At 32.1% G+C, this 24,230-nt stretch overlaps 1 protein-coding gene across 1 annotated transcript; it reads left to right on the top strand.

Moving 5' to 3' along the window:
- Positions 1–1,686: 1,686 nt before the first annotated feature.
- Positions 1,687–23,987, top strand: LOC129216944 (uncharacterized). Its single transcript, XM_054851164.1, has 7 exons — positions 1,687–2,092; positions 9,486–9,637; positions 10,871–11,050; positions 11,969–12,032; positions 13,569–13,672; positions 20,629–20,723; positions 23,911–23,987. The coding sequence occupies exons 1-7, from the start codon at positions 1,817–1,819 to the stop codon at positions 23,985–23,987; spliced, it is 948 nt and encodes a 315-aa protein (XP_054707139.1). The 5' UTR covers positions 1,687–1,816.
- The last annotated feature ends 243 nt before the right edge of the window (positions 23,988–24,230 follow it).

A 24,230-nucleotide genomic window follows, 5' to 3' on the forward strand; every position in this document is an offset into this window, starting at 1 on the left:
TATGCATAACTATTTATTATAGTAATTTAAGTTTTACAAACAATCGTCCAATAGCGTTTTTTAGCGATTCAGAAAACCGGGAAATTCAGATATCCGGGATAGCGATGGTCCCGAACTTCCCGGATAATTGGTTCTCTACTGTATATATATATATATATATATATATTTTAATATTTTTTTTTTAGATTTTTGCCAGCTTTTAAGCAGAAATTTGTTTGTTATTGCCACTTAACCACTTTGACAGAAACTTGTGAGCTCTTCCAGCCTATAACCTCGAGAGGAGTTTAGAGAAAGTTGTTGTGACCTCCAAAAATGTTCTTATTCAAAGAAATAAATAAATAAAAAAATTTGCAATTCAAAAACTTTAAAATCAGAATTGCAAGTGCATTTTTTAAAAATCATGTTAAAATGTGTCTTTTTTTTTTTTTCGGTGCATGTATGTTTCCTCCAGACACTTTCAGGAAGGTGTTGCATCCTGTCCCCTTTTAGGCCACCTTGAAATAAATAGCCCTGCCCTTTTTGTTACATTCTCTATATGTCTTCCTTTCTTCTTCAAAATTTATCAACACTCGATCAAAAAAGCTAATATTCTTGCTTGAAAATTTAAAATTCACCCCAGCATGGCTTTAAAATCTAACTCTCTTGTTCCCCTTGCCCACTAGAATGGGTGTGTGAAGGATACAATGCTGTGCAATGCACAAAACTCATATCTGCATTGCATTTTTTTTTGTCAAGATTGAGCTATTCTCACCTACAGGGGCACCCTGCCAGGAAGGTCACTGTGACCACCCAAAATTTCCTTTATTCGCCAAATTTTGTTCTACGCTTCGATCCAGAAAATTTGGAGACAGCATTGAAAAGTTATGATTTTCAATATATATATATATATATATATATATATATATATATATATATATATATATATATATATATATATATATATGATGTAGGCAAACTGAAAATACCCCGTCCCAAGAACTTTAGTTTGGGTGCGGCCCTAGTCACCAAGTGTATTTTTTTGCATATCTCTATACAATGTTTTATTGTCATTTGTGAATGGGAAATTAAAAAAAAACTCCTGAAAAAGTGGCATTTGAATCAAGCAGTTGTAAAACTTTAAAAAGCAATTTCTCATTTTGAGTCCGGCAGCAAATACCCAACTTTTAATGGTAATAATAATAATACGACGAACTTGTTTTATACAAATTACATAACACTTTGAAGTTTTTTAACTTTACTCAAATTTATAAAATAAATACCAGAACTGTGTTTTGATACGGACATTAACTACAATGAAAGGGAAGCAAATATATACCATCTTATTAATTATTAAATAGATTACCAAACAAAATGCGTAATCTGTCAAGTTGAAATTTGTTTTTGAAAATAGGAGGGGGGGGGGGGTATGGCCTTGTATTGTTGAGTTGTAATTGTGACTACTAAAGTCAAACCAAATTGAAATGAACTACTTATTAAACACATATGATCTTCTATCGAGGTAACAAAAAGTATTCTAACTTTTATATAAAATGTGCTTCTGATGCATTTCCAAGTTTTTAATCCTAAAAGATCGTCATGATTATAGTTGTACGTAATTATTATAGCTGCACTGCAACTGTGACGGTTTCTGAAATGTTGTCATCTGTTGCTCGCAGTTTCCGAAGTTGTCCTCTATTTTAACGCTGTTTCATTAACTAAAAAATTGCTTTTTAGTGCCTAAAAATAGTGCACATTTGAAGAAAAATGTCATGAGATAGAATTTCTCCTTTTTAATTTCATTTGACCCCTTATTTTATGCTCAAAAAAGTTTGCAGTTATGGATATATCGGGATCGTTTTTGAACTTGGGTACTCCGTTATCAGTACCATCTCAACCAGATCCGGTTGAAGAACAACATATTCAAGAGCTTCAAAGGCAACTTCAACCATCTCCTATTCAGCCACAACAACATGATACCTTGCAAAGCCCTCAAAGTCAACACATGCAACACCAGCGGACTAATGTTAGTGTTATACAGCCATATACGTTAAGTTCCGGATTAACTCCTCAACCACAGCAATCTCTTCTACAACCTCAGACTCCATTACGAGAGGTAAATTTTTACTGGTATTCATTCATAATGTTTAAATTATTTCTGGAAGTATTTTCCCGTTATCTAAAATGTTTCTGTAGTGGTTTATATTTGAATACTGTCAATATCTGATGGTAGAAAACAACGTATGCGTGTATGTATCCAGGGGGGCGGGGGGCAATGGAAGGCAGCCTTTCAAAAATAAAATCAAAGGAAAAAAGAATTTTAAATTGACGGTTGCTTCAATTTCTGAATTTACCAATAAGTTTATTTTTGTCACTGAGTTGGAAACTGTTTACTCTTCTTTGGGAGCTCATTCAAAAGGGAAAGTTATTGGTGTTTAGTTGGGTTAATTCTGTCATCATTTTATAATTTCATCGCTTCAAAAATCTTGGAGGTTGGAGGGGGGGGGGGGACGCGAACAACCAGTCCCTTAATTTTTCAAATGATGGGCCTGCCATCAGGGGTGCTCCTAACGTAAATCTTCGGGAGGGAGGAAGCTTTGAATTCCAAAGGAAATTTTGCCGAGTTAGTTTCGTCAAATGAGGATATTTTTGCCGAACTGTCAAAGTTTGCCGAATAAGGAAAATTTTGCAAGGTCACAGCAGGGCTGCTCCAAGCCTGGTCGGCGACATTGTGCAAATGTCTTTTGAGCGCTTTCATGCAGTGGTGTTTGAGGAAAATATGGTTTAGCATATGGAGTAAGGTTTCGTAGACAAAAATAATGTGGGAGAAAATAACTTAGACATTTAGTTTATTAAAAAAAAACAATGTGCAAACATTTTTTGCTTTGTTAAAATGTACACTTAAATACATTTATTGAAACGTAAGTTTTTTTTTGTTTTTTTTTATAGCATTGAAAGCAAAGTTATACATATGTATATTAAATGCTAAAGACATCTAATGCTAAATAAACTGATTGACTCGGCTAAGAGTTACAAAACTGACACAATCAGAAATCAGTTTTATGGGAGGGAGGAAAATTTTTTTTTCCATATGAACTTAGCTTCAATTCTTCATCAGCCTAAACATTTAGTTTTATTCTATCTTTAGAGATCTAGCGGGGGGGGGGGGGGGGGGGGGACCTGAGAATCTCTCCAATATTTCCCAAAATTTATATCTTAAAAACTCGATTATAGACCATAGGGGGAGGTGGGGTACTTTGGACCGGTCTCAATTGGGCCACCCCCCCCCCCCTTCCATGTTGAGCTGGATATGTTTTAGGACAATAAATATCTGATATGGAGAAGGTAGAGTTACATACTAATGCATATTCATACCTTTAGTATAGTAGAAATAACACAGGACATAGCTTTATTAACTTATATAATACACAGTTGAACCTCCTTATCACGACACCTTTGGGACTGTCAACAAAGTGTTGTTGCACTAATGTTTAATTATGAATTTAAAAAATTCATAATTAAACATTAGTTAACCATAAAATTAGATTTAATGAAAAAATGTATACTGTTTATGTTTTTTATTAGATTTAACTAATGTAAATTTGAAATATTGATGAATCCTAACAAAAATTATTCAAAAAAAAAAACTTCACGTATTGATATTTTTTCTTTTTTTTCAATTCTACAATACTTTCCAATAAAATGTTTGATAAATTTTTAAATAACATTTGTAACACTCCTTCTTCCACAAAATTACCAGCAAGAAAGAGACCAATTTAAAACTCTTTTCACTTTGTCCGCAATTTGATTAGATTTTGACGGCTAAGCCTCACCTTTCCCTTTATAATCCTTTTATCCACTTTAAATAAGATTTGTGTTTCCCTTTTCAATCTAATGAGGAGTCCTTTATCTCTTTTTCTCTCATGGGGGAGGAGAAGCTTGTTGTGCCCACCTACAGCTTAACGTAGCTACTTATGGTCTTTCTCATAGACTAATAATAAGAGTAGACCGAGCTTTCTCATTCTTGCTGATAAAGAAAATTGGTTCATTGATGTATCATGTGACTAGTGGAAGGGCTTGGCAAAGACTTTGGCAGCATGGTTGCTAGATGGCAGCATTATCTATAGTTTGGCATTCGACATGTATTTTAAGACAATGTGTTTTCATTAGAAAAAACTTCCAGGTGCAGAGATTGAACTGTTTTTCTTTTAGTTATGCATTATTTTGACATTAGTAATAGTTTTTGATCAGTTTTCGGCAACTTTTATTTCATTTGGAGCTGTCAGCGTTGGCGTGAACGAAATGGCGTAAACGTTTTGCGTTAACGCAAAAATGTACTAATCGGTATCTTAAATTGAAACTGTAGGTAAAAATCTTACCGTTTGCTGATTCTTCTTGGTCGCTTGCATCTTTTATTGCTTAGAGAGTTATTGAAATTGACTAAAGAAAATGCACAATGCTATCTAAACGAAAAACTCACTATATTAACAAAATATTTACAACTTAGAATAACAAATTTACAAATCGGACTCCATAAAAGATCATTCTTCCGTGTTCCATCAATTCTATTTATTTTATTTCGTGCTGGCGTTGATCGTCTGCTACGATTAACGCCCGCTGTTGCTAGGATATCCACCAGTCACATGGTTTGGTTTATGAGCAGCAAAAGGGTTGCCATAGCTCCGTCTACTCTTATTATTAGTCTATGGTCTTTCTCCTCTCTTGCTGTTTTCCTCGTCCGGTATTGCAATCCACCTGAGGCTTTGAATTCCTTTCTATTGTCCCTCTTGTCAAAGTCTGAAACCGGTACCTTTCAGAACTTATTTACTCGTCCTCCACCATTCTCGAGGTGTCATGCCTGGTCAAATCTCTAGTCAGAGTCCGAAGTTCTTAAAACAAACATTTGCAGATCTCTTCCTTATTTTACTGAACATTTTTCAATTGCAAAGAAATATTTGATCCAGTCTACGCAGCTCAAAGCGTCTTTGTAACCAGAGTTGCCCGAAAAAAACTGTCGTAAAATCCGGAGCCACTTAACATTGAAATTATGTGGCATAAGTTCGGAACTTTGAAAAAGTGATGTGACATCCGGAGTATCGTGAAATCCAGGTGTCGCGATAACGAGGTTTGACTGTACATAGAATACAGCCATATTTTATGAGTAACTTAACTGTAAAACTAAGTAATTGCATAAAGCACAACTGAATAATTGTTGCACTTTTTCTATTAATTGGGTAGTTCTCAAAAGGTGGGAACAAAAACGTTGCTTTTGAGCCATTTTTAAAATTTTGGAATTTGAAATCAATTTTGCTGATATTGCATAGCATGTACACCTAGAACATCATACACAAACATAAAAAGACAGCATTTATTTATAAAAATTAATAAATAGCAAATTTAATGATCGGTCTGTAGGTAACAGATTTTGGACATACAGTTGTCCACAGTAGGTAACAGATTTTGGACATCATCATAAAGAAAGTTTCAGTTTTTGAACTTTTCCAATGAAAATTTTATCTATTTTTTAATTCTGCAATTAAAAATAGGGGATTTATGAAATACATGAATGACCTTATATACTGGTCTTAAAATAACAAAATTTTGTTATGGTTTCGTAGAATCCGAAAAAAAACCCCATCGATTTTGCCAATGCAGGTGATAAAGTTGCCAAAACCGACACTGTTGGCGAAAACCTGAATTCCTCTCTGGTAACTCTTTGCCCATCGTACGCTGTGAGTTGTCGCCAATCGGGGTTCGCTTGGCGATTTTTGCCGCCTTTGTTTACTATTCGTTGCGATCATAACTTGAGGGCAATTCCATGAAAAGTGAAACCAGTAGGTCAAAATTTCATATTGCAGTTATGTTGCTATATTATACATCATTTTAAAGCTTGAAATGTGTATTTTTAGAATATTGCATTGCTTTTTTAATAAAAATTAAATAATAAATTTTTTTCCTACTTGGAAGTATGATAGTCAGATCTTCAAAACAATCAGAAAAAAATACCACATTTTCAAACCCTTATTTCTAATAGCGAAATAAAAATAAACAAAATTAATTGCAGTACAGTTTAAACTATTAACCTAATACTATAATAACATGCATTTATTTTAATTTTTTTACAAAATAAAATTAGGCAATTTAAATTTTAAAAAAAGGAAGTTCAATGTTACGTCAGTAACAAAAATTTAACAAAAGTTGTCATTACTTCCTAAAAAATCAAAATGAAAAGAAATCCTTTTTTGCCTTTTTAGCAATTCATCAGAGTCATTGTTTACTATAGTTTAAAACATTAGAATTTCTTTAGTTTTTAAAAAAATGGCGTTACAGACGTAACATTTTTTGTTACGGACGTAACAAAAAGCAGTACGTTACGTCCGTAACACATGTATATTTCCAATTAAAAAGAAAAAAAGTACAGGATGGGCAATGAAAATGTAGTGTATGATATGTAATATGATATAACAAAACTTCTGATTCTCTGATTTTCAAATTTTTATAAATATTAGTTTATATTTAATTTCATTTTTTTAAATTATTGAAATACACATCGTCGCCTAAGAGCAACATTAATACATATAATATTAGGAATAACACTAAGATATCCTACTGTTGCTCTGAGGCAACAACATGTGTACCTCTCAAGGTAAGAATTTTTGTCCTCCAAATCATGCAATAAATTCCATTGATGTTAATAATTCTAGATTAGCAATTAATGCATAATAACTTGCATAATCATATTCTAGACGGTTCCTTAATTTCTCAAACTTTGTTTCATCAATGCACTATGACACAAAAAAATAGTGTTCTCCAAGTAGATTTTTGTGAAAATTACTCGATCATTTAACATGATGAAATCCAAAGCATTTTGTGCATAATTTTCATTAATGAAGTTTTTTTTTTTTCAAATTCATATTACATATATTAATTATAGTTTTTCTCTTCAAACTTCTATCATTCTGAAAGCATAGCCAAATTGATATTGCTTATTTTTTAAAGACTAACTTAGAGATAAGAATTTGTCCTGTTGTTTAATAGTTTAAACCAAAGTTACTGAGTTACTTTATTGGTATTTACTCTTTACATAAAATTAATATTTAGATTACTGTTTCATTGATGTATTGAATATTTTATAGTTTTAAAACTTAAATTAAAAAGCATAATTAAATTCGAGTTAAAAGTACTAAATATTAAACTAGCTACATCTGATCCTCAGATAAAGCACATTTATTTTTGAAGCAAGATTTAGATTACTTAGGCAAATGTGGAGCAAAATGCATTTTTCCAATGTCAGTTTCGACCTTTTTTCGAACTTTGGCAAAAACGTTCCAATTCTATTAAAAAGCGATTGAAATCAAAGGCAGCTGTTAAACTTTAAAAGAAATTTGGCAGTTAATATGTTTGTTGAGAAATAAAGGAAATCATCGAAAATTCTCAAACTGAAAAAGTACTCCCTTGTAGAACCCCCCCCCCCTCCATGTTCATGTTAAAAATTTGAAAAAATTATTTGTTACTGAATAATTCTACTTTTGTTTTGCTTAATTTCCCCTTGGATAATTTTACTTCTTATGATGCAACATTTTATTTTTTACATATTTATTTACATGGTGGTATACGCAGAGAGCCCTGCCCCCTACCTCCCCAAATCTTTAAAAACTATTGAGGTATAACTTAAAGTCAAAATAATGTGTTAATCTAGATACCATTGCACTCTCCTAACAAAAGTTATTAGTATATCTAAGCTTTTACTTGCTTTGTGCAATCCGCATATCAGACACGTTATGTTCGTAACACTTTTTTTGTTACGTCCGTAACAAATATAATAATTTTTATCATAAATTTTACAAACAATTTCCATGAAAACTTTATGGTTTTAGAAAGCTTGAAATCTCTAGAACAAGTATATAAAAGAAAATTATAGAAATCTATGAATAATTCACAGGAATATTGGCAATTGTATGACAAAGTATATATTTTGCTGTTTTCTGAGTTACGTCCGTAACAGGTAGTTTTAATTTTTTGTTACTTTTTGTAATCAAGCAATCTACACCCAAATTTTTGCTGGCATAAATAACACAAAACTGTACAACAGAAAAAAATTTTGTAGCTTTTAATGAAACCAAATTAAAATTATGTGTATTTAAAGTCTGTGATTGTTACGTCCGTAACGGTGGAATTGCCCTTGAGTTTCTACTGTTATTTATATAATGTTTAATGCATAACTTATTAATTGTGCAAAATACCAATGGGTTAAAGAAATTAACATTATAATAGCCTTTTTTATTAAGGTTAAAAGACAGAAGATCATATTATAATATTGAATAAATGGACAGAATTATCAGCGTCTAGATCGTAACGCAATTTGGACATCTCACATATATGTTTAAGAAAAATGATTTTGCTTCAAAGATACTGCATAAAAACATATGAAAACACTTTAAAATGATTAAAATTTGATTTTGAGGATCAAAAAATACCTTTAAAACATATAAATCATATATTTAGTACTCAAATAATAGCATTGTCAAGATCGTAACTTTTGGACATACATGAAACTTCCAACTTCCTTTTTTTCTAAAAAAATTTACAGAATAAATAATCTGTCTTTAATTTTTTAATTTGTGGAAAATATTATCAAAAAAATATTCAGTTTGAGATTCATACCCTTAATTTTGTTTTGAAACGTTTGGAAATAATTTTAAAAAAAAAATTTTCGATGGTACATTTGCTCAGTTAACGTTTTGAAAGTCCAAAATTGTGCCTTTTAGCAAAGAAAAAATTTTTTTAAGGGTATTTGAAGAGCATTTTTTCCATAATTTATGTCAATTCTTGTCTCTATACAGTATTATTATTTAACTCAAAAATTTTTGAGTCAATTAAAATGAAAGTTATTTGGTGTTGAAGCTTCAAAGTTGAGGTCTGTGTTTGCTCCCACCTTTTGAGAACTGCCCAATTAAAAACTGTGTTGTCTTGAACAATATTCAATTTTTACAACTCCTTGGTATTGGCTGAGTGCCTGATCAAATCTTGGCTGAGTACCGAATATTTACCAAGTACTTACTCGGTATGACAATTGTATTTTTGTGTGAATCGAGTTACTCTGAAGAATTACCATTAAAAATTAATGCCCCGATATTGTACATGACTAATTTTGACATGATCAAGTTTAGTAAATGAACTTAAAGTGAAGGGGGGATATTTTGGCCCTTTTCAATTATATCAACTTCTAACCACCTTCAATAACTGATTCTTAAGAAATGTTTTTGTTGAAAGCATTTATGAGTAGAGTATAAAAATTAAATATGACCCTGGGAGGACCATCTATTGGCACATTTTAGAACTTTTTTCTTCTTTCTTTAAACTAAATTCTGTGGCCTCAGGATTGTTCTGGGTAAAAATCAGTCCATTCTGCACAGAAGTTTTAGAATTAGAATGTTTTGAAACCCTAACTTTAATTATAATCACCCTGTTTATATTTGTTTATTTATTTGTTTATTAATTTATTTCAGAGTGCAACCTCTTTGCTGTCCAGTAATGCTACTCTTGCCCTGACACCAGGAGGTGCTGGAGGATTATTTCCTAGCACTCCTGGGGGACCGATGACTCCCATGACACCCATAACGCCATCTTCTGCAGATCCTGGCATTATTCCTCAATTGCAGTATGTTTTCATCCTTTAGCTTTTTTATGATTGTTCTTAATTCTCATTTTTCTGCATTGTAGTTCTGAGATTGCTTTCCCTACTTTAGTAAAATTTTATTTGTACAGGGTGTGTGTCTATTTCAAAGAAAACACTCATTTTTTAATTTCTTTCATGCATGTTTAAAGAAATGCTACCCTTAGAAGAAAGAATAACCATTGTTTCTAGGAAACTGAGTGAAAACATTTGAAGAGTTATATCAGCAGTACCAGTGAAAGTACGAAAGACAGCCTCTGACAAAGTCCAATGTCGGTCTACTGGTGAACAAATTCATTAGAATTGGAAGCTTCGCTGACGGAAAACGTCCTGGATCACTATCAACATCTGACAATACTAATTCTAGTAAATTTGTTCGCACATAGCCTGATATTGTACTTTGTTAGTGGCCGCTTTCCGTATTTTCGTAGGTACATGCTGATACAACTCTTCATGTTTTACCACCCAGTTTCTAGAAAATGGTTGTTGATTCTTTCTTCTAAAAACAGCATTTCTTTCAACATCTTTTAATAAAATCAAGCTTATCCAACCTGCTCATGAAAAGGAGTAATGTGCCCAAGAAAAGTAAAACAAAATATTGAGATATACTTTTAATTTTGAAAATGCATCTTCTTTGAAATATAGTCAGCCGCAGATGGGATTGACAAGCGGGCAGACATTTTCCTTGTGGTCTGCATTGAATTTTATAATTGTTATTATTCTTGAAGGACATAAAACGTAACATTTTGGAGAGAGGTTTTTAGTGTTGTCTACCCTTAGGTTTCTTCTTTCTTAAGTCAGCAATTAAAATAATTTAGATTCGCTTTAAATTGGAATTTCTTTCACTTTTCTATTGCTTTTGAGTGACCAGAAGAGACTTGACTTTTATCCCTTAACCTTCCTTTCTGAGTGCATCACTGAATCTCGTCCTAAATTTGATAAAAATTTACTGTATGTTTTCATGTGAAGTTTACTAATTTTTTTTATGTTTTTTTATGCATAATCTATTTATTAATTCCACTTTACTTCCACAATTTTTCGTTTTATTGCCAAATTTGTTGAGGTTATATTTAGCATGTACTCTTGTATTATTGAAGAGTTGTATTCAAACTAAAAAATCTTTTGCTTAAAATTGCACTTCGCTAATTTATTTATTTTATTTATTTTTTTTGCTCAAAATTGCATTAAATATGTACTTAAAAGCATTTTATGCTTTAGAAATATTGTATCAACTGTAAATCTTGGTTGCAAATTGGATTTAAAGAAAATAGCTCTTCACGCAAGAAATGCAGAATACAATCCTAAACGTTTTGCTGCTGTCATTATGCGCATAAGGGAGCCAAGAACTACAGCTTTGATATTTAGTTCAGGCAAAATGGTCTGCACTGGAGCCAAAAGGTGAGCCTTTTTTTTTTTTCCAATTCCATGATTTGTCTAAACATCGAAAATTTCAAGCATGTTCATTTAATTAGAGAGCCTGTAAATTATGCCACACGCATTTTCAACATTTTTTGGCCGCCTTCCTTTTTGTCACAGTATGTATGTTTCTTGGATTACACAAAAACAGTTAGTTATTTCATGTGTCAGTTATTTCATTAGTTTTGAAGTGGCCATTGGCCACTTGAAAACTTTCTGAATCTTGAGGTCTAGTTCCAAAGCATTTCTTAATCATATTTTGTAATCAATGAATATTCTGTGCCACTTACAAGCCTCTCAATGTACATTTTGATCATTTGCCATACATATTTAATAAGTTTTTCAGTTGCAAAAGATTTCAATTTTCAGCTGTATTAAAGAAATAATTTTTTAAGCTATAGCTATTAAAAAGTAAAACTTAAAATATAAAAAAAAAAAAAACCCTCAGATCAAGTGGAGCCTTGAACTATGGAGACTTGAATTTTCCAATTTTCCACTGTAAGTACTTCAACTTCCACAAATGTATCTTTAAACTACATTTTATCTATGACATTTCAACGAAATGGAGCACAATATTGGACAGGGAAGTTGCGATTCCTTACGCTTCTAGGGCAAATTTTATTTTAAAAAGGCATTCATATTTTATACTTGTATTTTAATCCAAGCTTTCATTACAGTACATAAATGAAAGTTTGTTTTTAAAAATTGTATGAACTGAACTTAAGGTTGATATATATAATTTCATTATTTTTTGAGGTGAGGGTGACGCTAAAAATTACTGCCCCAGGTGACATCTGTATTAGAAATACTTCTAATATAATGAACTGGTATTCTTGTCATTTCTATTAACTGAAAATTATTGGACTCAAAAGATCACTTATGTTTATTGTAATATTTCAGTGAAGAACAATCCAGATTAGCTGCAAGGAAATATGCTAGAATTGTACAAAAGTTGGGCTTTGAGGTAAGCATCTTCCATGGATATATATAAAAAAAAGAAAATACACATATGCTGTATAAAAATTGTATTAAATATGAAAACATTTATTTCTTCATTGACAACATTTTTTTTTCCTAGCTGTCATTTCATACCAAACATGAGTGAATATTAAAATATAAGAGCGCAAAATTCTTCAAGTGCAAAACTAAAGCTTTAATATATTACTAATTTTAACTTTTAAGTTCTGCTAAACAAGTTTTTAGTGCTGTTTTGCAGATTTGTAATTAAATAGGTTTACCGATTTTTATATAACTGATTACTGTTGTAAAATAATTAACCGAAAGCTCTGATGTAACGAAGTTGTATTGAGTGTGTAAAAGCATATTTTTCACATTTATTGTACAAGTGTGTGAAAAAATGTTTTGACTAATACCATGTGCAGGATGAGTTAAAATCAACTGACTGTTGCTTTAAAATAGGATGTTTTATTAGCATAAATAATATTAATATGAGAAAAGATTGCTTAAGTTATAATCTTGAAGTACCATGTTTAGACATTTTGCAAAATCCAGGGCTGGCAATTTAAATCAGTTGATTTTAAAAAAAAAAAAAAACATTGATTTAAATCATGATTTTTAAAGATTAAGAGATTGATTACATATTTATATGTTAAGAGTAAAGCGATTTGATTAATTATTTAAAATAAACTTGTCATGCATTTGTTTCAACTTCCATTGAATCAAAGCAGTTAAACAAAATCAGCAAGAATTCTAAAAGAAAAAAAAGTCTGCTTTTCAGTCCTTGATGAATTTTATTAAAAAACTTCTTGAAGTCAAAAAGCAAGGTTTTTTTTTTTCTTTTTTTTTTTTTTTTTAATCATGCATTTTATTTAAGAGATCTTTTTTCAGAAAAAAGAAAGAAAAAGAAAAGGAATCATTATTTGAGGAAAACAATTCAATGCTATATGTTATTTTTACTTTCCACAGTTAATCTTTTTCTATATTGTTTTAAAAAATTTTTATTTATTCTTTTTTTTAGAAAAGGGGAAAAATGTTGTTCATTTGGATTGTTAAAAAATGTCAGGGAAATAGACCCATCTTTATATAGGACTCTATATTGTAGCAAGTTTTTGTCAAATTCAAATAAGCACATGTAGCTAAAATTATACAATCTGTCCAACTTTAATTTTATGTATTTTTCATTACATGTAAAAAAGATATTATCCATTGTGGACATCTAACTTGAAAAGTTTAATTTGTTAGTATCAAATATTACTTAATTACATTTTAATTTCAAAACTTTTGTTTAAATTTTAAAAAATCTGATTTTTAAAGTTTTTTTTTCTATGTGTTTTTTCTTCAACTCTGGGAGAATGTTAATGTATTGACAAATTGGAAAAAACATTTTAAAAATAATAATAAGATAACTTACACTTGTGAAACTTAAATACTTACTTGAGAGAGCTATTTAGCTCCAGATATTTTTGTAATTCTCCATCCCAGAATTGTTTTGAAACTTAACCTATGTTTGTTTATTCATGAATTTATTTCAATTTTTCAGGCAAAGTTTTTAGACTTCAAAATTCAGAATATGGTTGGAAGCTGTGATGTCAAATTTCCAATTAGATTAGAAGGTCTGGTTTTAACCCACAGTCAGTTTTCAAGGTACTTTTTTTTTTAATTTCATATTCATGATTGTCTGGGGTTGATTAATTTGAATAGTTGAGATTATGATTTCAGGTTCCCTTAATTATTTGACACACTATTAAAATCATTTGGAGTTATGGTAACACTAGTGGTACCCGCACGGCTTTGCCCATAATAGAAAAGTTAAAAGGTCTTTTGGTTCGCCTGCAATTTACAAATAACACTGGGGAACAGCAATTTCGTTGTCTTAAATCTGTGACTTATTTTCAACTAACTTTTGGCCTCTGAATTCAACAAAAATCGCAGTTTTTGTCTATCACGTCAACTTTTCAAACTACAGAATACCCTCAAAAGTCATACAAGTTAAGTAAAATGCAGTAAAAACTTATGAAATGCACTGTTTACAATGAATAATTTTATTCATACAAAGGCTATTATAGTATCGCAAGTAAAATTGTGTATTTATATACAGATTAAGTTTAAAAATTTCGCTTATAGCTTTTTCTGGAGTGTTTAATCTGTGGACTGGTGTTCCAGCAACAGTCAGCTATCATAAACGCATCCAATCTACCTTGATATCGTGTCTCCATGGACCTTCAAATCTTGATAGAATTGCTCACCCTGTTCATCACTGACTGTACCAAGATTTTTCAGGAAGTTTGCAAGATATAAGCTATGTAAAAAATGCAATTTGATGCTCATGTGGGAACCAAGCATTCGGAAGCTCTCCACAAGTTGTTGGACAATTTCTGCTTAATAAAAGGCTCGCGTAGTTCCACGAAGACTTTTAATAATGTTTTTGAACGCCAATCAAACATTTTTTTTGGAGTTTCTAACACTGTTCCGATGAAAGTTTCATCTTTAATAAGCTGTGGACCATCAAAAACACCGGCCTATATCTTTTCAAATGACAGGCTAGGAAATACGGAAATGAGACACTTAGAAGAACATAAATTTGAACGTAAATTTGAAGAACGTAGAATTTAAAATGAGACACTTAGAATGTAATAGTGCTTCCTATAATCCATGCATGCGCAGATCTGCGTATCCGCAGATGCAGCAGAGTGGCACTGTCTAAAAGGGCCCAACGACCCAAGAAATTGACAAAAAAGTTGAAAAAAAAAATCAATCGGTACTGAGATTTATCGTTGCAAATATACACTGCTGGCCTCTGGAGAGGGGCCCTACAGATTTTGTTGCAGGGCGGCTTAAAATTTATAGATCCGGGCCTCGATCCATGCTCAATTGTGCGGAGAGTACTCACATTCTCATAAGTTGTAAAGAAAAAACTTGACGTAGCAGAAGAAAACTAAATGCAGCTTTGGAATCAGCTAGCCTAATTAACTATATAACAGCTCAAAAACCAAACTCAACAGAAATTATATTACAAATTGTTTCCTAGTGTAATGTATGGTGAAATTTCTCGTCAATTGGCTTGTACCCATGTTACGGTTCCACATTATGATAATTTCGTAATTTACTCATCTATCTCATGATATTTTTGTTCTTAATATTGGAATAGAAAAAGAATCGCTTCGATATTTCGAAAAATTGCTTCGAGATGCACACCCCCATGCTACAAACTAACTTTATGTCAAATTTCATGAAAATCGGCCGAACGGTCTAGGCGCTATGCACCTCACAGAGATCCAGACATCCTCCTGACAGAGAGACTTTCAGCTTATTATTGGTAAAGATTACAATAACATTAACTACTGGACATTAGAGGTTTGGGAGATGCCATTCATTTCGTTGTAGAGTGACAGTTAACAATTTCTTTGAAATCTCCAAGACATCTTTGTGTGTCAAAAAGTTCAAGGTCTTAATTTTGTTTTGAGTTAACGGTTTTTAAATGCCTTTTGTAAAAATATTTTTCGCTTCAATACCTTTGGGGCATATATTTTCAGGACTAAAAGTCATATAACAGATGTCTTTGTATACATTTGCATTGACTTGAAAAAGCAGGATCTCCAATCTTTTTTTCAGAATTTTAGCAAATTGCAATAGCATTTTGAATTTTGTGTTTCCCTTAGTGATTAAAAATGCAAAAGACATTTTTAGAATGAAAATGGTGTAGGTCATTTTAACTTAGTTTTGAGTAACTGAAGGATTTTCAAAAACATCTGCAAGAAAAAATCATAACTGCTAATATGTAAGCTTCAAAAGAAAAAGACTTATAGTTAAGCATGGTTTTTTTTTTTTTTTTAAATTATGCATCACCGTTTATAAGATGTTACTTCTAACTTATAATGTATTTCAAAGTAACCTGAAATGAAATATGCCACTCGTTCTACATGTACGACAAGTTCACTGAAAGAAAGTCACATAAGAACTGTTACGAATTAAAAGAAAGCGGAAAATTCTAGCTACTTGTTCAATCTGTAGTAGGCAGACCATTAACACCACTATCATTCTCACTTCAACTGCAGTTCAGTTTAGTAAGCAATTGTTGTGCCACCCTCTGGGGCCAATATGTTTTAGTGGATTTTTTCACACTGCTACTCTTAGTAGGGAACCTAAATCTACACCTAATTAAAATTGTAAATTTTTTACTTATAACCACTCTCATTCTAGTTTTTCCAATTGTCTTTAACTGTCTGGCAGGTAATTAACCAAAAGCCTTTTAGTGCAAATCAGCGGCAGGTTTATTTTGAGGAAATTGTTTCATTTCTCTTAAGATCAGAAGGCAAAAATGAGAAAACTGTTGAAGTTTCAGCAACAAATTTAAGCATTAGTTATTAGGGATAGTTTGAGACAAAATTCTACCATCACAGTTTTTAATTTCAGACATGCTGAATGTAAAAAGTGTTTGGAAAAATATTTTTTAATCTGAAATCTATAAACTGAAATTCATACTCTTTTCATGTTATCTACAGTTGGCTCTCTGTTTAACGACGCTCTATTTAATGACTTTCTCTATTTAACGACGGCTTTTCACGGTCCCAGATGGCCCACCATAGTGTTAAAAGCATTCTATTTAAAGACAATTTCGACTTAAGGACGATTTTTTGTGGTGCCATGAAAATCGTTAAACATAGAGTCAACTGTAGTTCACTCTACGTTAGCTTCCTGCATGGTAGGGAAATAAGTGTAAGCATGCCTGAAAAATAACATCTTGATATGTTATTATTATTTGTTTTACCTTATTATTTTTTTAAAGATTGATATGTGTTTCTAATGCATCTTGGTTTAATAAATAGCCATGTAAAAAAAAGTATTTCTTGTGTTTTATTTACAATCGCAAAGCTTTATATAGAATAAGATTAACTACAGTACAATGAAGAATTTGAGGTATCTGGCCAGAAATGCAAAGCAACCAGCCCTGTGGCAAAATTTTATTTTACTTTCTGCGACAAATTTTCTGGACCTTATTTCTTTCTGCAAAGATGCTCCGTGAAGTGAAAAATGAACTAATGGACAAACTTAAGTGTGCAATTCATTTCAAAGATGAAAAATTTATTTAACAAGTTTCAGACAACTTCTTGTTTAAGTAAATTCATTTATACAAAAGCAAAAAGCATTTTAGCTCAGTATCAGGGCATCCAACAGATTTTCAGTTTTCACTAGAGAAAAAAAAGGATCCTTGAGCTAAATCTATGGATAAAAATAGTAACACCATAGTAACAGCAATTGGTAAGTGGAGAAAAAAAATCAAATCTAACCAAAGGCAATGTAAATTACTATACTAATTCATGTAATGCTAATGTAACATATTTTTCAGTCTTAATCTCTTCGCTTTTATCAGTAGTTCTTAATACCAAAAAAATACAGATGCAACATTTATTCAATATTCCAAGAAATAAGATCTGAAGAAAAAATAATTTTCAATTAAAATATGCATTACAGTTCGAAGAACCCCCCCCCCCCCCCCCGAAAAAAAAAAACTAAAACATGTATGTGATTTTAAAAAATAAATAAGGATCATCCCTTCTCCTCCTATAAAAAGAACTAAATTAAAATATGCATTGCGCAATTGTAACAAAGTATCCCCCTCCTCCTAAAAGGAAAATGAATTTAATTAAAATATGCATTACAGTTTGAAAAAAAAATCTAAAACATGCATGTGATTGGGGGGGGGGGGGTGAATGAATAAATAAAGGTCACCCTCCCATAAAAAAAATCCCTTATTTAATCTGTGCAATACACAATATTACAAAATATCCCCCTCCCCCCCCCAAAAAAAAGGAGAATAAATTTAATTAAAATACACATTTTGTTAGAACAAACCGAAAATTCAACCCCCGCCCAGAAAAAGGATTTTATTAAAATACTCTATGGGCAAAAAAAAAAAAAAAAGAAAAGAAATCCCACCCTGCCCCCTCCCTCATGTGAAAAAACAGTTAGTAAACAGAAAGTTAGAAAAACATCTATAGCTCCTCCAAAGAGAAAATATTTTCATTCCTATAAGCACCCCTATCTGAATAACAAATGGTCAGCCCAAAATACCACACAATTTATCAAGTATTCCATCTGTTATTGCAACCTACGACACCGCAAATAAGCCATTTTTTAAGTGCTTAAATTAGTTTTTCTACAGAGTCGAAAATAAGTCTGCACAAGTCTTTCAAACAAACACAAACATGTGTGTTGCAAAGCGAATGCGAAACTACTGTTCTTTGATCAACACAAGGGTTGCGTTCATTGATCGAGCGGTAGCTTACTGGTCGGTTGATCACATGACAAATAATGACGTCAGCTCCAATGCTTTAGCATGCGCTGACGCCATTAGCTGTTACGTGATCAACACTACCGGTCGAACTCAAGCTAGGTTGCTTCAAAATCACTCCATGTAGGGAGAAGTTCTGGTTAGAACAGGTTTTTATCCATGCCATATTTCCCGATCTCTGATGTTGCAGACTACCACGGTTATCAATAATTGCTAGATTTGGCGGCAGCCAATTTTTTTGTTGTAAAGTAATGTCGCATTTTTTTTTCCCGCATGAAAATCAGGCCTTTTCCTTAATTTGTAGTTGAGACACATTTTTTACCGTGAAACAGCTATCCTTAGGTATTGTTCTGCAGAATGGTTTTATTGCTGACTTTTTTTTCCCTTTCCCCTAAAGAGTTTTTTCCCCGCACTGAGGGGGTGGGGAACCCCTTAGTGCAAAATATTTCTGCACAAACTCTTTCTCATTCTGCAACAATGTCGCTGTGCCAGCAACTTTCTGCCACGGGGGCAACCAGATGCTTTGATGAGTATTATAATGTATTCCTGCCCGTTGTAAACATCAAAATAAATTCATAAAATATCATTCTTACTATTAAGGACTTTTTCTTTCTCCAACTTAAGTTTTTTTTTTTGGACTTCACACTAATTACCAATTACCACCTATAGGTTTTTAGGGAGTTATGGTAATTTTTAGGCCTTTTGTAATCAATCTTCTTTCTTACTTCCCTTATGTCTACCCCAATTTACTGTGCTTCATCAAAAGTCAGATTTTCTTCCTTTGGCCTCTGACTGCGCAATCCAGTGCACTAGGACAAGTTAAAATAATCTTGTTTGAGAAACTTCTCATATTCTCATATAAATTTTTCATGTTTAGCATGATTATTTATCAAAAACAAAATTTGGAAAATTGAAATAAAAACATTTTAAGGAAAAATTATGTATATTATGAGTTAGTTCTCGTAGTTATATGAATTTCATATTGTCCTGACAAGGAAACTTATGTAACTACTGCTTAATGACTTTAGCAAGGCATTTTATTGATTTCAATTGCCTGTATTCTACGGAAATTTTACTTTAAGAATGGATAAAAACAATTGAAATCTGAAATAAAATAAGTAACTTTCTAAAACAGGGATGGAAAAAATATTTATCTCTGTACTCTGTATAATTTTTTTAAATGTTTGACATGCAGGGAAATACTTTATTTTAACAAGGCTGAACTTGATAAGGTAGGTAACTTAACTGTTTTACTAGTAGCACAGTAATTTAGGAGAGTGAAGAAACCAAGAAGTGGTCAACAATTTGCGCTATCTCCTGGAGTTAAGGGTTAAAATTTCAACCATTAAAATATCACCAAACAGGCAACTGCTTAGTTCAAAGTAGAAGCAGTTTTCACCCGTCATACCTTGACTTGCATTTTTCTAGCTACAGTCGTGTCTCCAAAATCCAAGGTAATTGGGGTTCACGCTATTCGGATTACTGAAGACACGGATTGTCCGGAAATTGGAAAATTCGTAGCAGTAACAATATTACACTTTTTTGGCAACATAAGGACATGATGCCCTTATTACTTCTTTGTCCAAAGACAAGGAAAGATCGACTTCACGAAAAATTTCAAAATAAACTTCTATTTTAAGGAGTTGACTTTTTTATTTTAACACGTAGTATATCACGATAACTATGTATTTGCACTTATAAAAGTGCAAATTTGCAGGCAACCAAAAAGTTATTTCAACTATCCCCAAATCCATTGCAACGAGCTTCGTTGTGATGTCTGAGTGTACGTATGTGCGTGCGTATGTATCTTACAAAACACAAAAACGGTATATGCAACTTAAACGGCGCCAAGTTGTGCATTTCCCTTCTTGCTGGCAATCAGATGTTCTAAAAGGACTGTTTACTTGTTCTTAATAGTAAATAATTTTAATTTCTATTTATTCATTTTTTTTAATCTAGTCATTATCTCCAAAGAATTTCTTATATTACTTTATTATATGTAATTATGGAAAATTTGCTGTAGCAAAAACTTTTGATTATTAGGAAAAAATCATATTTTAGCTATCTTTTAGCTTTAGGTTTATCTTAAAATATTGATGACTCACCTAGAATTAACCGGAATCTCGGACTTTTTAGACTCGGGGTTTTCGAGACTCGACTGTAGTAATATAATTTCCCTTTATTTTCTTTATAACCATGGAAAACTTTGGACATTAAAATACATGAACTGAGTTTTATTTATTTATTTTTTACATGTTTAAAAAGATGCATGCATATTTTTTTCAATTTTTTAAACTTTTTCTTTTAGTTATGAACCTGAACTTTTTCCTGGTCTTATATATCGAATGGTAAAGCCAAGAATTGTCTTATTAATTTTTGTTTCTGGAAAAGTTGTACTTACTGGTGAGTAAATTATTGCTCTTTTTTATGTTTGTATTCTAAAACAAATTCTTCTGATTTGTAAAAAATACTCATTTTCCTGTAATTATGATCCCCAAAATTAACCCCACACAAATTATGAAGCACTTGCAATTTCTAAGGAATTGAGTCGGTAAAAAGTATGTATTGTGAATCAAGTTTGTGTTTATTTTAAATTAAAAAAAAAAGATTAAAAGTTATTTCTCAAAGTAAAACTAAAGGTTCTGCTCGGTTGTAATCTAGGAGTGAAACTTTTTAGGGACTCCTTCAAAATTTAAAAAAAAAAATAGTAACAAGAATTCTGTTGTTTTTTAACTTTTTCATATCATGAGATGAATTTAAATGTGAGTTAGTTAAACTCTTACTAATATGGCTTCAAATACAGATAGAACTATCATGAGTGTGAGACACACCAGGCAGTTCTTTGGGGTTTTTCACTGACCTTCCAAACTTCTGGCTTAGGAGAGAAAAAAAAACACTCTCATTTTCTGGCTTTTTCTCCCATTTTAGTTCACTTTCACGGCCTTAGCCAGGATTTTGTTTCTTGGGGGGGGGGAGGGGTCAAAAATGTTCGACAAAAAGACAAAAAAGTCATCTGTTGCTATGATTTTTGAAGCATATTGCGCATTGGTAGGCATATTGCAGTAGGGCAGGGGGCAACACAGCAAAATGAATTAATTATTTGGAAGAAGACGTTGGAGAGAATAGGTGGTATTATTGGTTTTTTTTTTTTTTTCTTTTGAACAGTAATTTTACTAAATTACAAAGAGTCAAAGTTACTTTATCAAAATGTGAGCAAATGTTTCCTCAGATAATCTAAATTTATTAATATAATATCATTTAATCAAAATTTTATGTAGGAGTTTTATTCAGAAAAAGATGTGTGGTGTTGTAAATGTCGCAATTATGAAAAATACCAATGACATAAGGACCTTTAATTGGTGCACGAGTTGGACATGAAATAGTAATAGATATCACCAATCACTTTTCATGAGCTCTGAGTGTCTGGAATGCCCAAATGGTTGTTTGTAAGGGAGGAGCAGACCTAGGAGTATTTTTAATATTTTGAAATACATCGCAAACTGACACTGGGTTTGATATCTCGATTTAGACACAATGAATGGGAGGTATATGAAATTGAAGACCTCTTTTATGTATTACATGTGTCTTAAATACAGGGGCTTCTCGCTTCTCCACCAGAAAGTTTAAGGATTTGTAGTCTTGAAAAAGCATTTTTGACTATCTTTGTCAATGTTAGAGGGAGAAGAGATTTGAGGTTGCTCCCTCGTCCATTTTTTGAAACTGCAATTGTTATGTCCCTAACTATGTTAAAAAAATTAATTCAGGAGCTCTCCAAAAAATTTTTTTAAATTGTAGCTCTAAAAATGCAGTTTTGGAAGATTTTTGGTGATGTAAAGGGGAGGAGAGATTCAGGGGCCCACCCCCAGAAAATTTCTTAATTTGTAGTTTTAAAAATGCATTTTAGACAATTTTTGGAAATGTAGCGGGGAAAGTGGGAGGTTCAGGGGTGCTACCCCCAATCCTTCCTTGAAATTGAATCTTTTTAAATGCAATATCTTCGGGTAATGAGATAAATCACTTTGTGCTGAACAGTAATTTCTCCCATTCATTTTTATCTATCTTCCTCGTTTATTTTTACCTTTTTTGTCTTGGTTGACATCCCCCCTTTTTCTTCTATTTATCTTTATTTTTTCCTTTTTCTGAATATTTTTGTTTCTGTTTATTTTATTTCCTGGTAGTTTTTTTCTTCCATTCAGCTTTTCCTTTCTTGCCCTTCAGGGTTACTGACATTTTCTTTTTGTTTAAGCTTCGGTTTAATCTTTGTCCATTTGAATTCTTTCTTTCTGGGTTTACTGTACCTAAGAGAAAGCTCTTGGCTTTTGCTTGCATTCCTATTGGTTCCTGATTGGTTTATAATTTTCTCATTGGTGTTTTGCTAATCCGCTATGTTTATCTTTTAAGCTGCATGCTTATCTGCTCTTGGCTTTTGTCAGATGTCTTTTCATCCATAAGCTCATTACTTTTTGCATTGAAAAAGGCATTCCCTGTAATGCCGAAACACATGTCTGCTGTAATTGGCAATTTATACTTTTTTCAACATTGTTTTTTCTTACTTTAATCTTCGGATAATGTTTGAGGAAAGGGAGATTTGGGGCCGATCCCCAGGAATTTTTTGAAATTGAAATCTTCAAAACACAGTTGTAATACCGTCTTTGGTAACGTTAAGGGGACTGGCAATCTTTACCCATTGGAACTATAAAACTTAATTTTGTTGACTTTCAATGATGTTAGTAGAAAGAGTTTTTGGAAGCTCCTCTCCAGAAATTTTTAAAAATTCAAGCCCTTTACTAAATTTAAAAAAATCTTTAATGATGTTGGGGAAAGAGGGGGGGGGGGAGATATTCCGGCAAAAAATTTGGAAGTTAGCTTTTAGAAGGCAGGTTTTAGAAGATCTTCGGTAATGTTTGTGGGAGGAGAGATTTGCGGGCCACTTTTTGGTAATTTTCAGAGGTGCTCCCCCAGCAAATTTTTTCAGAATTGAAGCCATAAAAACGAAGGTTTGAACGATCTTTGATGATATTGGGGGAGGGGGGAGAGAAGGGGTTTGGGGACAGCTCGAGGTTTTCCAAGTTGAAGTCTGAAAAACTAAATTTTTGGCAATTTTTTTTATAGTTTGAAACTTTAAAAAATTGGGGGGGGGGGTCTGACCCTTTGACCCCCCCCCCTGCTGGATACGGCCTTATTCACTTCTATGAGGACTTCACTGGTTTTGAAGGTTATAATGCAAACAAAAAATAGTAAAGAAAAAAACTCAATGCATTTTTTGCCGGATAACGAATGAGGAGTAAAAGTTCTAATTTGGGAGAAGGTGGAGAATAGGGCAAATAGGGTCATACTTTGAGGGGAGAGTAGGCTCCGGAAAATTGTCGCTGTGTGGCAAAGGGCGGGAGAAGGGTCAAATATGCAGAAAATGGGACATCATTTACAGAAAGCCTCCTCCATAGTATTATTTCAACAATAACTCGATTTTATTGAATTATTATTTGTCTATTACTTATGTGTATTAAATGTAACTTTTGTTTGAATAAAATTTTGAATAATAGTGGTTTTTTTAAGTCATAAATGTATTGCTAACAATTGAATTTTTCAGGTGCTAAAGTCCGAGCAGAAATTTATGAAGCCTTTGAAAATATCTATCCCATTCTGAAAGGATTTAAAAAGCAATGATACTTGTTTATGAAGTTTAAACCGAAACATGTACATATTTACACTCCCGTTTTTGTAAATAGGACCTCCATTTCTATCTATGCATTCATCCAGTATACATTTCGTTTTTAGTTCATTATTTTTGAATCACAGTTATGTGTTTGTTGACATAACTATCATACATGATGCTTCAGAACTTCATAATCACTTTTGTGTCATGTTATCAAAATGTTGTGCTAATATAAATCTGTCATTTACATTATT

This window comes from Uloborus diversus, chromosome 2 (genome assembly GCF_026930045.1).
Source record: "Uloborus diversus isolate 005 chromosome 2, Udiv.v.3.1, whole genome shotgun sequence".
NCBI lineage: Eukaryota > Metazoa > Arthropoda > Arachnida > Araneae > Uloboridae > Uloborus > Uloborus diversus.

What these genes read in the sequence shown, in the direction of transcription:
- LOC129216944 (XM_054851164.1), top strand. Translation starts at nt 1,817, where the DNA reads ATGGATATATCGGGATCGTTTTTGAACTTGGGTACTCCGTTATCAGTA. An exon ending in TACAAAAGTTGGGCTTTGAG is followed by an intron (nt 12,033 to 13,568) that starts GTAAGCATCTTC and finishes TCAATTTTTCAG; the next exon opens with GCAAAGTTTTTAGACTTCAA. An exon ending in ACCCACAGTCAGTTTTCAAG is followed by an intron (nt 13,673 to 20,628) that starts GTACTTTTTTTT and finishes TTTTTCTTTTAG; the next exon opens with TTATGAACCTGAACTTTTTC.